Raw genomic sequence first — 14,447 nt, 5'->3', positions numbered from 1 at the left:
TCCCAACTCACACTCTTGCAGGGCTGCAAATCTCATTCCTGCTCTGAGCCAGGAGCGAGTGCCACAGCCTGGTCCCTGTGGGGTGGTTTTGGGGTTCATCCTCCTGGGGAGCAGCTTGAGTAGGGGATATCCATGTGCTCCCCCAGGGAAAGGGGTGATGGCTGCTGTTCTGGCTGCTGGGTCAGTCCCTGCCTGTCCCTCTGCCCAGACAGGCAGCTCTGGATGGGGGAACCTCCTTCTCCAGGAAAAACACAACACACAAGCCAAAGAGAGGGCAATTCCCAGACCCACCCAAACTTTTTGGCCCCATCTTGGACAAAAAGTGTTGTTCAGCATCTGGTAACCAGCAAGATGCTTCCAAGAGCACTTTTCCCCCAATCTTTCATAATTTTGGGTCTTAAATCTCTGCAAAGCCTTTTTCCCTATTTTTCCAAGCATTCCCTGGCAGGGCATTAGCTCACCTGGGCGGCACTGACCTGGCCTTATGCCCACAGTCTGACCCTCCTCAGTGCCAGCCAGAGCCAGCACAGCACCTTGGGGACATGGGTCAGTGGTAGCCTTGGCAGTGCTGGGGGAATGGCTGGACTCAACAGTCTTGGAGGGCTTTTCCAGCCTAAACAATTCCAAGTTTCTACTCTATAATTCTACCCAGAGCTCACAAATGCCCACTTGGTAGGAGAGAAAGGAGCACAAAGCCACTGCCAGAGCAGCCCCATCAGCCTTAGGGGCTGAATTACAGGAATACTGGGGGGATGGGATGGGAAAGGTCACGGGATGGGGGTTGTTTCAGCTTCCCTAGGGTCCCACCCCTGCTGCTGTACCCCCGTTACCTCCACCAGCCGGTCCTGGGGCCGCAGCCCCGCCCGGGAAGCCGGTGAGTCGGGATCCACAGAGCGGATGAACTGCCCCGGCCGGGATTTCTCGCTGTGTAGGTTGAAACCGTAGCCATTGGGGCCTTTCTTCAGGTGGCAGAGACGTGGGCACAGCTCCTTCTGTCCATTTAAATCCTGATTCATGGAGGAGAGGGTGGGGGAGACAAGACATGGGGGTTAATTGATGGCTTTGGGGTGGCTCTCAGGCAGATGTGACCATAAATAAAGCCCCGAGGAAGCGCTGTATCTGCCCCCCATCCTCCCGTCCCCGCCATGGGGACAGGTTAACAAATGGATTTCCTCTCATTGAGTCTATTTTCGAAACCCAATTGTCCAAAACCACTCCAGAAAAATGAAAACAAAACAAAAAATGCATTTCCTTCACCAGGAGTGGGCCCAGATTAATCCACCCATGGGCCGGGACCCACCGCCCCTGGCAGCAGCTGAGCCCCAGGCCCGGCAGGGAGGAACCAAGGCTGAGCTGTGCTTTGCCCAAGTTCACCCAGACCCGGGATTAACCTCAGGCAGGTATTTAAGGCAGCGCCACACCCTTGGTCTGGGTGACACCGGCATCACCCCCTGGTGCCATCCCCTCCCAGCAAGGGGGGCCCAGGATGATGAACCTGAACATCCAAGAGCTCCCTGCAGCTTGGGAAGGGCTGAGCTTGGCAGGATGAACAGCACAGGGGCACGTGAGGAGTTTAGTGCTTCCCCTCATGCCATGGAAAATGCTTTATGGCTCCTCAGGCAGCCAGGGAGCAACAAATCCCGGTTTTCTCCAGGTCTGCAGGACCCATTACATTCCCTTGGATGGTGCTCCCACCAGCAGCCCTCGTGCCAGGCAGCTCCAGCTCATGGCACAGCACCACATCCCTGGCACGAGGCACCTCGGAGATTCAGGGTGTTCATTTTCACCCACGGTCTAAGGAAAACATCCCCCCGGATGAGTTTTAGCCTTCCCTCAGCAGGAGCACCGCTCTGCTCCCCGCCTGCCTGCAGAGAGGATTTGTCTCTGATCACATTCACAGGGAAATCTCTTACAGCCTTTCCCTCCAAATTAAAAATCCAGGCAGCAATTTCCTCCTCCTTCCTCTCTTGGCCAAAAGGCACCATGAAACACCAAACCTCCCAACTCCTTCATCCCCTCAAGGAGGGATTTTACAGAGGAGAACAAAGTGGGGACACAGCGAGTGGTCACCCACAGGGATCCCTGTGCTGGGGGATGGAATTTTCATAGAACTCCAGAACTGTCTGGGGTGGAAGGGACCTTAAAGATCATCCAGTTCCAGCCCCTGCCAGGGGCAGGGACACCTTCCACTATCCCAGGTTGCTCCAAGCCCCATCCAACCCGGCCTTGGACACTTCCAGGGATGGGGCAGCCACAGCTTCTCTGGGCAATTTTGGCTGTGGCTGCAATGCCCAGGGAGGACAGAGGCGGATCAGGGTTTGGCACCAGCCTGACCATCTCAATCCCAGCATCCAGGAAAAGACAGCGATGCAAAATGACCAGTCCTTACACACAGAATGGTTCAGGTTGGAAGGAACCACTGAAGGTGATCTAAGACCAATCTCCCTGTTCAAGCAGAGTCCATCACTCAGGATTGTGTCCAGACAGCTTTCTTCTGGCTCAGGAGGGGCACCTTGACCACCAAATTCCTCAAAAACTGCTCACACATCACCCGCAGTGCCTATCACAGGCATCAGGGCACACTCAGAACTGCTACAAACTGCTCTTGAATTTTACAGAGATTCCCTTAGCAACTGAGTTTTTTATTAAAAACCAGCTTGTGGTGTTGACATCTCAATCCCAGATTGGCTCTTGAAGCAGGAAAAATCCTCAGTGCAACAACCCAAACCAGGCTGGGGCTCCCCAGCCCCTCCTCTACCTGCTGCACACCCAGAGCAGCCCTGCACCCCCCTCTGCACATTTAACCCTGCTGCACCTTTCCCATGGCCCCGGAGCAGCCAGTTCACCCTATCTGCAAACATTTCCAGCCTGCCTCGGAGTTCTTCAAAAACTGAAGAAAACAGGAAATGATTCAACTGGCCCAAGAGGGTCGGACTCGCATGACCTTAAAGGACACACAGGGCTCTGTGCAGCAGGACAAGGGGAGCGCATCTGGGGTCACCAAAGTGCATCTGGGATCACCAAAATCCATCTGGGATCGCATATTTGGGCTTAAAAAGCACATTTTAGAATCATTTTCCTCCTGCTCCATTCTTCCAGGGTCAGAGCTCCTGCAGCAGTGTGAAAACACTGACAGAAATCACTGAGAATCAGCCAAAAGTCTGTGCTGGAGGTGCTGTCCCAGCGTGGGGATCCCTTGGGGACACCTGGCAGGATCAGTCTCTCCTCCTCCAGGGGATCCCCTGGCATCAGCAGTGAAATCAAATTACTCACTAAATAAACCACACAGGGAAAAGCTTCACTGCAGCATCCCTTTGGCTGCGAGGGTGCTGACCTGTGCCATGCCCTAGGTGGGCTTGTGCTCCTGTCACCACAGATTCTTGAATTTAAGGCCCTTAACTGGAATGAATTCAAGACATTTATTTTTAAATATATACATATAAAAAAGAAATCCCAATTCAGCATCTGTTCTGGGCAGAGATCCTCAGGGAAAACTGCTTATCCTCCCGCAGAGATGATCCAGGGCTTTTGCTGGGCTCTTAAATCTCCCAGCTAACGCAATCCTTGGCTGCTGGAAAAAACAGGTCTTGGAGCTGAGCTCTGCAAAGCCCCTCTCTGGGATTAAGCAAAGGCTCACACCCCCCGAAGACACGGAGCCTCTGCCTCTCCTGCCAGCTCCGCTCTTTATTTTCTTTTTGACCCGTGCCAGCGTTTCCCTGGTTGTGTTCTGGGAAGATATTTCCTAAGCTCCCAGGGGAATTTGGCCTTTGTGAAACCCAAGCCCTGCCAGAAAGCGTTCCCTGGAACAGCAGCACGTTATCTGGGCTTCCCAGGAACCCGCCTGCAGAACCGCTCCGGTGCCGCTCCGGAGGAGGCTCCGCCGCCTCTCACACGCCAAGCACTTGGAAGCCAATTTGGTTTAAGTTACATTCACATGGATGCTGTAAAGCAACAAAATTGAACTCGATTTTTTTGTCTTAAAAAGTCAAAAATTGCCCACACACACTAAAAAAAAAAAAAAAAAAAAATCTCCAAAATGAAGCTTTTTTTTTTTCCCCCCCAGGAATCCAGACACTTCCAGTGGCCACTGATTTTATGAGCTGGATTAAGCAGCAATAGCAGGGTACACTCCATCCCTGTCTGTGCCATCCCCAGGAATGTCTGGGCAGATAAATGCTGCCTGGATGATGAGCTGAACTCACACCCCATCCCTGCAGCTGCTGCTCGGGGCAAACCAGCGGCATTTTACAAGGAAAAAGGTTTCGGAAGCGCAGTTCAAGCTGGTCCATTTAAAAATGCACAAACAAGACATTAAATAACAATGAAATGCTTTCAGTAAAATCTAAAAAACGGACTGGGTGTTGCCAGCTCTCACAATCTCATGGCAACTCTTGCAGCATTGGATTTTTTATTTCCCTTAGTTTCCAGCACTGCTGATGGGAACTGGGGTCCCTCAGGGACATCCCTTGGCTCATGGGGGTCACCTGGGGACAACCTGTGGCTCATTGGGGTTTTCCAAAGATAAGCCCCAGCTCCCTGGGGTTCCCCTTGGCCCACGGCATGCCCCAGGACTGGCTTTGTGCCTCCCCATGCAGGTCCCTGCAGCGACCAGGACCGTTCCCATTTCGTACACCTGGGGCTGGTAGCACAAATGTCGCCAGCTCTGATTAACGAGGGGTTTCCATGCTGTTAATTAGCATGTGGCAGCCTCCATGAAAGCAGAATCCACTCCCAGAAGCACCAAAAGGAACCAAACTCCCCTCCTGCGTTTTGAGGGGCAGCAGAGCAGCCCCCAAGCTCTGTTATTCAACCAAACCCACCTGGCCCTACAAAAGCCCCTCCTCATGAGGCCACAGGTGCCAGAGACCCTCTTGCCCTCGCTGGTGACCCTGCTCTGAGCCACATTCCAGGACAGGGATGTCCCCTGCTCCCACAGCCCAGTGTCACCGCTTTCCCAAAGGACACTGACTCACAAAACCAACCTGCACCTTCACACCATCCCCCAGCCGGACCCAGGGCAGGAACTGGGATAAAAAAGGCTTTTCACAGACCAGCCCAAAAAGCTGCAGGAACATCCACAGTCTCTCCAGACCCAGGATGCCACACTGGTGGCCAGGTCCCAGGACTGTCTCCAGTCCCTCTGCCCCACAAACTCATGCCCACAACAGGCTAAGATGCCTTGAAAGCCACAGTTTAGGGCTTTATTCCAGGAATAAAACACCGGTGCCAGTGTAGACACCAGCTCTGCTGGGTCCTCCAGAAGAGGAGGAAGAGGAGAACACACACACACACACAGAGCTACTCTAGTGGCCGAGGCCAGGTTGGTACCATCCGCCCTGGGACCCCGGTGGGTCCCTGCTCAACGCAGCTCCCGCGGTGCCTTGGCCACGATGTCACCGAGCCCCTCAGCAGTGGGGTCACCCCAAACCTCCTCCCAGGCTGACAGGACGCTCTCGGCACAGGCAGGAAGGGCAGGGTGCCCCACAATGGGACCAGGAGCTCCAGCCCCGCTTGTGTCCCAGAATGGGATTTGCTGGAACTCCACCAAGCTCATCTCCTGGGTGTGCTGGTCATAATCACTGCGATCAGGGTTTGGCCCTAATCAGCTCAGTCCTGCCAGGGACCACCTCACCCTGCTCCCGACACCAGCCCACCCCTCCATGCCCATCCCGGGGCCTTTGCCATTTCCAGAGGCAGCCAAATAGGCTCCAGTTGCCCTGCTGGGAATTGCAGCACCTGGAAACACTCCAGGCTCCGGATCACCCGGCGACAGGTCAAACCTTTCCATCGCTGCTCCAAAGAGCTGGAGAAAACCCAGGCAGGAGCATTCCTGCCTAATTTACATTGTTAACATACTTTCTTTCAAGTCAGCTCCCATGGTTCCTCTCCTTCTCCGTGTGGTTTCGGTCAAAAAATGGCTCCTTTGCTTCCTCCAAAACAAACCTCAGCAGCAGAGCCCACCAGGGCTGAGGGACACCGTGAGACACAGATGTCCTGGGGGAACAGGGAACAGCTGGGACTTCCCCATCCCCGGCACTTTGGATTCTCCAGTACAGGCAGCAGCACCAAGGGATGCAGGGGAGGGGATGCACAGCCACCTTCAGGGGTTGTGGAGCAGAAATGCAGGATCCCAACCCAAATCCAAACCCCGGCAGGCAGAGGAGTGAGGGGAAACACTGGGAGCCTGGAAGGAGCTAAGGAGGGGGAGAAACCAATGCAGGAAAGGGGCCCAGGGGCCACAGCACCACCAGAACAAGGGACCCATTTACACCCCCTGACAGGGGCACCCTCCTTTGGCAGTACTGGTTATACTGGGAGCTGAGCCGAGACTCAGGCAAGCTTTAATTGCCACTATTATTACCAGAGTTTTGTTGGAAGCTCAAAGGCTGCTGCCTGTGCACGGATTTAGGGATGCACTTAACTTTAAGCAGGTATTTGTCACCAGTCTGGGAAGGGGAGGGATGAAACCTTGCTGTCTTCCATGCTGCAAAGATGAGGAAAACTGGGAGAAGCAGGAGCCCTCACCATGGCTGCCAGCAGTGCCCACAGCCCTGCCTGCCATGAGAACCAGGAAGCTTTGGGATCATGCCATGGCTGGAGTGGGATCGCTGTCTCCATCCACCGCTGTGCCAGGGATCCTCCTCCTGCTCCAGCAGGGCTGGGCTCCATTCCTCTTCCCCCAGGAGTGACTCAAGTTTTCCCATTAAAGCAGCACCAGAAAGGGGGCTATTGTAGCCCTGCATCCCCCGGGGCCAGGGGACCTCGGTGACACTTGGAGCAAACGCCAAAGGAGCCTCAACCCACCCGGAGAGCGGGACTGAGGTGGGCAGCGCTGCGAGGGGGCAGGCAGAGCACCCCCGGGTCTGCACTGTGGGGTGAGGACACAGCAGCTCTCCCACCATCCCCAGTGCTGGGAAAAGCAGAGCCAGGATGCTCCCGGGGCTCCCCAAGGCCTGGATGGTCCTCAGCTCCATGCCAGGATGCTGCAGCCCCCCTGCAGATTGCTGGGGAGGGCTCAGGGCTCATTCCCTCCCTCCCTGCCGGCCGCACACGTCTCCCCCAGCTCCATCCCCCAGCTCGGAGTCAGCCAGCGCCGAACGGGCTCAAACTCCAGATGTTGGTGAAACGCTATAAATAACAGAGGGGGAGGGGAGACGGGGCTGGTGGGACGCCAGGTCCACCAAACACAAGCAGATGTTCCCCTTCCCTGCGGGGCCAGAGCTGGGACTGGGCAGAAAGGTGGCGGCTCCAGCATCCAGAGATCCCCCCCCTCCCCCCAGGCAGAGGTTTTCCACCAGCCAGGAATAAATCCTTGGGCAGGACCAGCGAACAACCTGCTGCCATTTTTATACAGCCACAGCTCTCATTACCACCCGCCCCCTTCCCGAGGAGATGTTTCAGCTCCAACATCAATGGCCAAAAGAGGAAAACCTCACATCGTTCCTCCAACACAGACCTGGCAGACCAGGGCCACTCAGTGAACGCTCCTTCTTCCCAACGTCTCCCACATCCAGGTCTCAGCAGGACAAAGTTTCAGATGCTCCCAGGGACTGCAGAGTGCCCATGGTTATCTCTACCCAGGAGAAAAGGATGGGCTCAAACGTGGCTGATCTGCCTCCAAACAGCTTTTGGCAGAGCCTGTGATCACCCTAAAATCAGCAGTTACCTTAAATATCACCAGCAGGAGAACGGGGTGCTGCAGGCTCCTGATGGTGACAGCACAAACTGTGCCTCACCTCAGTGTCACAGCCCCGTGTCACCACCAGGCCCCTCACCTGCCTGTCCCCAACACAAGTTCTGGGCTGTTGTATCTTATTTAAATCTCTTGCATTATTCAAATTACTCCAATTATTTAAATTGCTCCAGCTGGGTTTGAATAACAGAAACATAAAAAAATTGATATTTATTTTAAGGGCAGCAGACCCCGAGGTTTGTGCTGTTTTCGCAGTGCTGCCCCCAGCATCCTCCTGCCATCCTGGGGGGCTGCACCAGCACATGCCCAGTGCCCTTTGGATGCATCCCTCTGCTTTCTCTGCCAACAGGCAGCACAAAGACAGCGAGTGAGGATGGCAGTGAGTGATTCCAATTAGCAGTGGAATACGTCCAGCCACGGCCAAGCTGCAGCTGATAGGGTAATTTGGATACTTCTGGGATTTTTCTGATGATAGTCCCTGCGAGGAGGAGGATCAGCCATGCCACAGAAAACCCAGACTCGTAGCACAGCTCCTTCCAGCCCTGGAGGGGAAGGATGATGCCCATAGTGGGCACCAAGCCTCATCAGGGTCCTGCTGGCCCCACGGACACTTGCCCTAAGCCCTGCAGCCCTTTTGGACACAGCAGAGGGGACAGTGGGGGGTCACCGGTGCCAGGGTGGTGCAAAAGTAATCACAAAAGATTAATGAGGCCCTTCACCATCCCATGTCACCACAGCAGCAGCAAGAGGAGGTTTGCACCTTCTTTGTGCCTTCCACCAAAGTGCCCAGCTCACCCCCAAGCCTGGTCCTTCCCACATGCTGTGGGATGCAGAGAAGCTGTGCCAGCACCCTGCCAGAGCTGTGCTCCAGGCACAGCCAGAGGGCTGCTATCCCAAGAAAGTGCCAGGCAGGAGAAAACAAGAGCAGGAAGGATGTGGAGGGTGGGGAGGCCACCCGAGGTGCAGCCCGCGGTGACAGCGCTGCCAGGCTGCAGGATGGCACCACTCCCACCCCGGCACTGGGGCAGTGGGAAAAGCAGTTTCCTCACAGCTCCCATCAGGGCTTCACCTCCAGGAAATCTCCTGCCAAAGAAATCAGAGCTTAACCTTCACCACAGCTGCCCCGAGGCGCGGGGGTAAGCCTGGATTTGCCCCTCTCCGAAATCCCCGGCACCGCAGCATTACAGAAATCCCTGAGCACAAAGGGGCCTCTCAGGATGGGGCTGCACCCGACCACGTCCTGCTTGGGACCTCGTGTCCCCAGTGGGGACAAGCCTGGGTGAGGGTCCCCGATAGGCACATCCCGGCTGTGGGAACGCCAGCCCTGTCCACCCCACAGGGTCCAGCTGATCCCCCCAGCAGCGACGTCTCAAACAGAGCTGTCCCGGCCATTCCCTGGCAACCCCACAGCTGGGGAATTTCTCAGCCACAAGCTGCGGGAAGCAGCATTTTTTCCCCTCTTTGCTGGCGTTTGTGCAGACTCAGACAGCAAAGGCACCCACGCTCTCCCCCCGGGCAGGGCTGGAGCCAGCAACAGCAGCACAGGCTTGGCTGGAGCAGGGAGCAGCTGGCCCAGCCCAGGGAAGGAGGGAGGGAGGATGGAGGAGACCGAAACCGCCACGTGCACGTGTTTTCATGGAGAGAGACAACTTTTCCAGCAGGATCTGCCAAGGGAACAAGCAGCCGGGATACCAGAGAGCTCCTCTGCTCCAGAGGGATCAGCTCCAGGACAATGTGGGGCAGCAATGTGAGTCCTGGCAGTCTGGGATTTGTCCGAGAGGAGAAACATGGAATCTCCACTCTGGATTGAAAGGGATCTCAGCAGATCCAGAGTGATCAGTTTTCCACGGGGTCGGAGGGAAAAGAGCATCAGTCACTGTGCAGGGCTTGAGCTGCTGGAACAGGGGAAAAAGTCCTTCCCACGCTCAGCATGAACCCCCAGGCGAGAGAAGGGATTGTTCTGGACAATGGGAAGGCAGAGGGAGATGCTGGGAATAAGCTTCCCCAATCCCACAGTGTTCCCTCCCTCCACGGGGGCCGTGCTGCCACACAGAGCTCGTGTCCCCCGGGGCACAGACGCATCCCAGTCCGTGACACCCCAAATCAGAGAGCTGCCACCCCCAACAGCACATCTCCATGGACAGGTGATGGAGCCCAAATGAAGCCTCCTGCACAGGGCAGAGCCCCAGGCACGGCTCCCACCCGAGCTCAGCATCGCTTCCAGCCAGGGCTGTGCCGGAGCCGGGCACCCTCAGGCTCTGCCCAGCCGCCCTTCAGCCTCCCCAGCTGCTTTTTGAGGCCAGGCCTTGAGCAATCACCAAACATTCGTTCGTGCTGGCCCCATTCCTTGCCTTCAGTGACCCTGGGTCACCAGCAGGAATCCAGTCCTGCAGCTTTGTGCTCCCACGGCACTCGCCTGGCACCGCGGCTTCCGAGGAAAACCCCTCGAGGTGGAGGGGGCTCTGTGATGCACCAGGCACTGCAGGGAGCACCTCCCACCCCCAAGAACACCCTGCACCCCAGGACAGGGAGGGTTCTTGGGAAAGGAAAAGTATTTTCCCAAGGACTGAGGCTGCTCGGGCTCTGTACTCCTGGCTTTCCCCATACCAGGGCCAGCACCAACTGCTCAAACCCACCAAGACCTGCCCTGAGTGCCTGATTTTTTAGGGATAGGGTGCAATCTCAGTGCCCTGCAGAAAGCCAGCTCTTAGTCAAGGCATCTAACACAGAATGGGGAAAACCGTTCTGCACCACAGGCCAGCAAGGACACGGCTCCTGGTCCCCTCCACAAGCCCCCACCCTGGAGAAGAGGTCATGGGGGTGCTACACTCAGCCTTGCAGAGCCCCATAAAGCACATGCAGGTTAAGAAGGATGGCACAAGCCATCATGCTGTCCCTTTGGGGCTTGTTTTCTCCTCCTGCTCTGCCACCAAGCCCCCCTGGGAGCAAGGGGTGCGATAGACACAGGGCAGGGGGACAGAACTGCACCCCCAGCCCGGCCCCTGCCCAGGAAGGGGGAGAACAGGCGCTGCTCTGTGAGTGCTGGGCCCAGGGAAGTTCAATAGTTTACTCCCAATATTTGTCTTGGCCGGGCAGCCCAGCTCGCTGGAGGAAATGGGGCAGGGGGAGGGCTCCAAACATCCTCTGCATTCCTTGTAACGAGAGCAAAGCCAGCGCCGGGGCACCCACGCTTAGGGTCACCCAATGTGAGGCCTTTTGTGTTTAGAAATCCTGCAATAAAATATCCAGGGGTGCAATTTTCCAAAGAGCAGCAGCGGGGTGAGGGGCCTTGGTCCCAGCCCCTCAGCATGACACGTAAACTACTCCCTTCTCCCAAAAACCCCCAAGTCACAGCTTCTGCACAAAATCTGCTGACCTGGGCACAGCACCCACAGCCTCCAGTTCCGCTGGGGTTTCCCTTGACCTCCCCCTCCAAAACTCAACCCTCCTGTCACTGCCCCCATTGCACAACACTGGCACCAGCTCCATCCCACGACACTGCTGGGAAACACAGGATCAAACCGAGACCTGACGCAATCACGGACCATCAGGGCTCCTCCTGCTGAGCGCCAAAAATGACATTTTTTAAACCAAGCTTCTTAAAAATGAGGGGGCCACAGATGATCCCCCTTGCCAGAGAGCTGAGTTTATCTCTGGCTGAACAGGGCTGGGGCAGATAAGGGGGCTAGGGTGGCCCTTGGAGCCCTGTGAGCCCCAGGCAGCCGGACACGGCGTGTTCCCAGTGCAGGGGGAGGATCTCCCATGATAACCCCGGAGCCAGCACCGGCTCCGGCTGCTCCTGCTGATAAACCTGGGGTGAAGGGGGTGACGGTGCCAGCCCTGGGGCTCTGGGCATGCTGCCATCCGTGCCTATGGCAAGGGTAACACAGAGCTCCTCAGGAAAGAGGGCTTTGGGTGCCCAGCACAACCCATCAGGACTCCGAGGGGATTTTTATCCCCACATTCCAGCACGATAGAGGGTCTCCCACATCCCCATTGCTCAGCCCCCCGCTGCCAGTGGAGCCCAGCTGACAGACAAGAGCAGGGAACTCTTCCAGGCAAAGCTGACTACTCACCCGCTTAGAACTAATTAGGGCTTGTCTTAATTAAATCCTGCTAACCATGAACAACCCCAAGGCAAGAATTAACTGATTTACCTGGCATGGCCTCTGGCTGCTCACGAGGGACTGCTGGTGTGGCAGGAAGGAGCCAGCCCTAGTGCTGGACACAGCGAGGCAGGAGCTGTCAGGGATGGGGAAGAGCCACTGGAGACCTTCCCTGGGGCACAGCATCAGTCCCCAGGGAATGCCAGCCCAGCCAGGTGGCAGGGCCACATTCCCAAGGGTGGGAGCTCAGCCTGCCAAGGCTGGAGCAGAGGATTAGCCCTCCCACCACCTTTTGTGCTGCTCCTGTCTTTAACGGGATTAGTCCCTGTAATTCCATAAGAGGGTTTAATCACAGAGCACCCTGGGGAGCAGCGGGGCTCCAGCGGGGGAGGCAGCAACCCCACCCCCAGCAGATGGTGATGGAGAGGCCCAGGAATACAGTTGGACACCCACTCACTGCTGCTCCTGGCCCCACTCCTTCCTCAAGCATCCCTGGGACAGCTCAGTGCCAGGCTGGAGACCCTCCCAAGGGAAAGACCCACGGCCAGGCAGTCCAAGTTGTGCAGCTTGGAAAAGAGAAGGCTCCAAGGAGACCTCAGAGCCCCTTCCAGGGCCTAAAGGGGCTCCAGGAGAGCAGGAGAGGGACTTTGGACAAGGGATGGAGGGACAGGACACAGGGAATGGCTTCCCACTGCCAGAGAGCAGGGATAGATGGGATATTGGGAAGGAATTCCTGGCTGAGAGGGCAGAGAGGCCCTGGCACAGGGTGCCCAGAGCAGCTGTGGCTGCCCCTGGAAGTGTCCCAGGCCAGGTTGGATGGGACTTGGAGCAGCCTGGGATAGTGGAAGGTGTCTCTGCCCATGGCAGGGGGTGGATTAACTGACCTGTCCCTTCCAACCCACACCATTCCAGAATGGTCTGCCCACTGAGCAGTCTCTCACTTTCACCACACCTGCAGGGAATTGTCTTCCTTCCCTTCCCAGTGCTCACAAAACTACCGAAATTCAGCTTTCACAGGCTCACCACTAAAAACACCCCACCAGCTTATTGTACCTGGAAACAAACTCCTACAAAGCTTTAGTGGGAAAAGAGAGACACTGAGCCAACAAAATCCAGCTCCATGTCTGGATATGGTCTGAATGTGCACGGCAATGGAACCAAAACATTCAGGAGTCCAGGCAAGATGTAGTGAAATTAAATTACAATATGGACCTTGCCAGAAAGAATTATATCAACAGCTTGGGGTTCAATTCCTTCTTTACAGAGACCTGTGGATCTGGAGAAACCCTCTACTGATTACAAGTTTAATTTTTGCTTTCTCATATCCCAACCTAGAGTCTCCCACCACCAGTGCCTGTAAAATCTCCATATCTAGAGACAAAATAAAGGACTGGGAGACAAAACCAGCTCAGAACAGACCTTCATTTACACCCCTAAGCTCTTTTATAGTCCTGGGTATCATTCCCCCTCACAGCCTTGCTCCCCCAGACCGGAGGGCAGGAATGAACACGGAAGTGATGCCACATTGTCAGGGCTCTGAGCACTCAAGGAATGGTGTTTTATGGGTTAAAAGGAGCTCTTTAAAACCTCTTTTGCAAGTCAGGTGTACCTGGCTGGCAGCTGGAAGCCTTGGGCCCCTCCAGCCCGGGAATTCACACTGGAAGTCAGCAGCACGTGGCACCTTTGTTCCACGTGTTCCCATTCCCCAAAAGCAATGCCACAACTCTAGGTGAGACCAGCGCCATGTCCAGGGGCTGGGCAGAAGGAGCTGGGATTCCCCCAGATCCACAGCACCACCTGAGGCACCAGCAGGTTCAGGATCCAATCCCTGCAGATGATTTATCCATCCATGCTGCACAGCAGCACTGGGACAGCCCTGGATAAACAGCTGGGAATGCGCAGCACATCCCCTTCTCCACAACTCACTTGGGTCTCACGACTAAACAGAGAACCCCAAAACAAACAAACAAACCAACCAACCCAAACCCAATATTGTTTTAATGTTTCCTCTGCCATGTCAAGCCCACGAGCCTGAGCAGGCTGGAGGAGCTCCAAGGGACGGAGCAGAGGCACAGCAGAGGCTCTGTACAGCTGCCAGGGCACACGCAGAAGGCCCCACCGCTGCCAGAAGATTTTTAATTTATTCTAAACCATTTAATAGTTCTGCTATTGAACAGAACCATTGTCAGCTGGCCCAGAGCCCACTCGTGAGCAGGGCTGGTTTTGAAGGAAAGCTGCTGGAGCCCATCCCTGAGAGCCGAGGGGGCTGGGGAGAGCTGCACTTCCAGCAGTTCCCACTTAATATCAGCTTCCCGATCATTTCGAGGGAAAGTTTTTGATTACTTGAGGATGCAGAAGGGATCAGCACCGGCTGGACCACCCGCAGCATCTCCAGGTGTCGGCAGCATCAGCGCCCCGCAGCTGGGTCTGGGGCGGGAGCAGCACCCCCACACCCTCCCGCCCCTTCCCAGGGAGCTGGGGGGGTCCCGGGGTGACCCCACTGCCCGCTCGCAGGACCGGGCGTCCCTCGGGAGCGTGCGGCTCCGGGAACAAAGGCTCTTGGCAGGGCACGGCTCCTCCCGATGCTAATCTGCCTCTCGCCTCCCACCCGCTTTGTGTTTCACTAAAAATACCGCGGCGGAGGAAGT

The 14,447-nt window shown here is 56.1% G+C and overlaps 1 protein-coding gene across 2 annotated transcripts in view; it reads right to left on the bottom strand.

Annotated features, from left to right (window-relative positions):
• SLC9A3R2 (SLC9A3 regulator 2) overlaps positions 1-14,447 on the bottom strand; it is a 32,982-nt gene that overhangs the window by 8,476 nt on the left and 10,059 nt on the right. For both annotated transcript variants that reach the window (XM_032125772.1, XM_032125773.1), the window contains exon 3: positions 831-1,007. In XM_032125772.1, the coding sequence (XP_031981663.1) occupies positions 831-1,007 (177 nt within the window). The remainder of the gene's footprint in view (positions 1-830; positions 1,008-14,447) is intronic.

This window comes from Corvus moneduloides, chromosome 16 (genome assembly GCF_009650955.1).
Source record: "Corvus moneduloides isolate bCorMon1 chromosome 16, bCorMon1.pri, whole genome shotgun sequence".
NCBI lineage: Eukaryota > Metazoa > Chordata > Aves > Passeriformes > Corvidae > Corvus > Corvus moneduloides.
The sequence above is the reverse complement of the archived record's forward strand: the minus strand, read 5'-3'. Positions and strand labels throughout refer to the sequence as shown.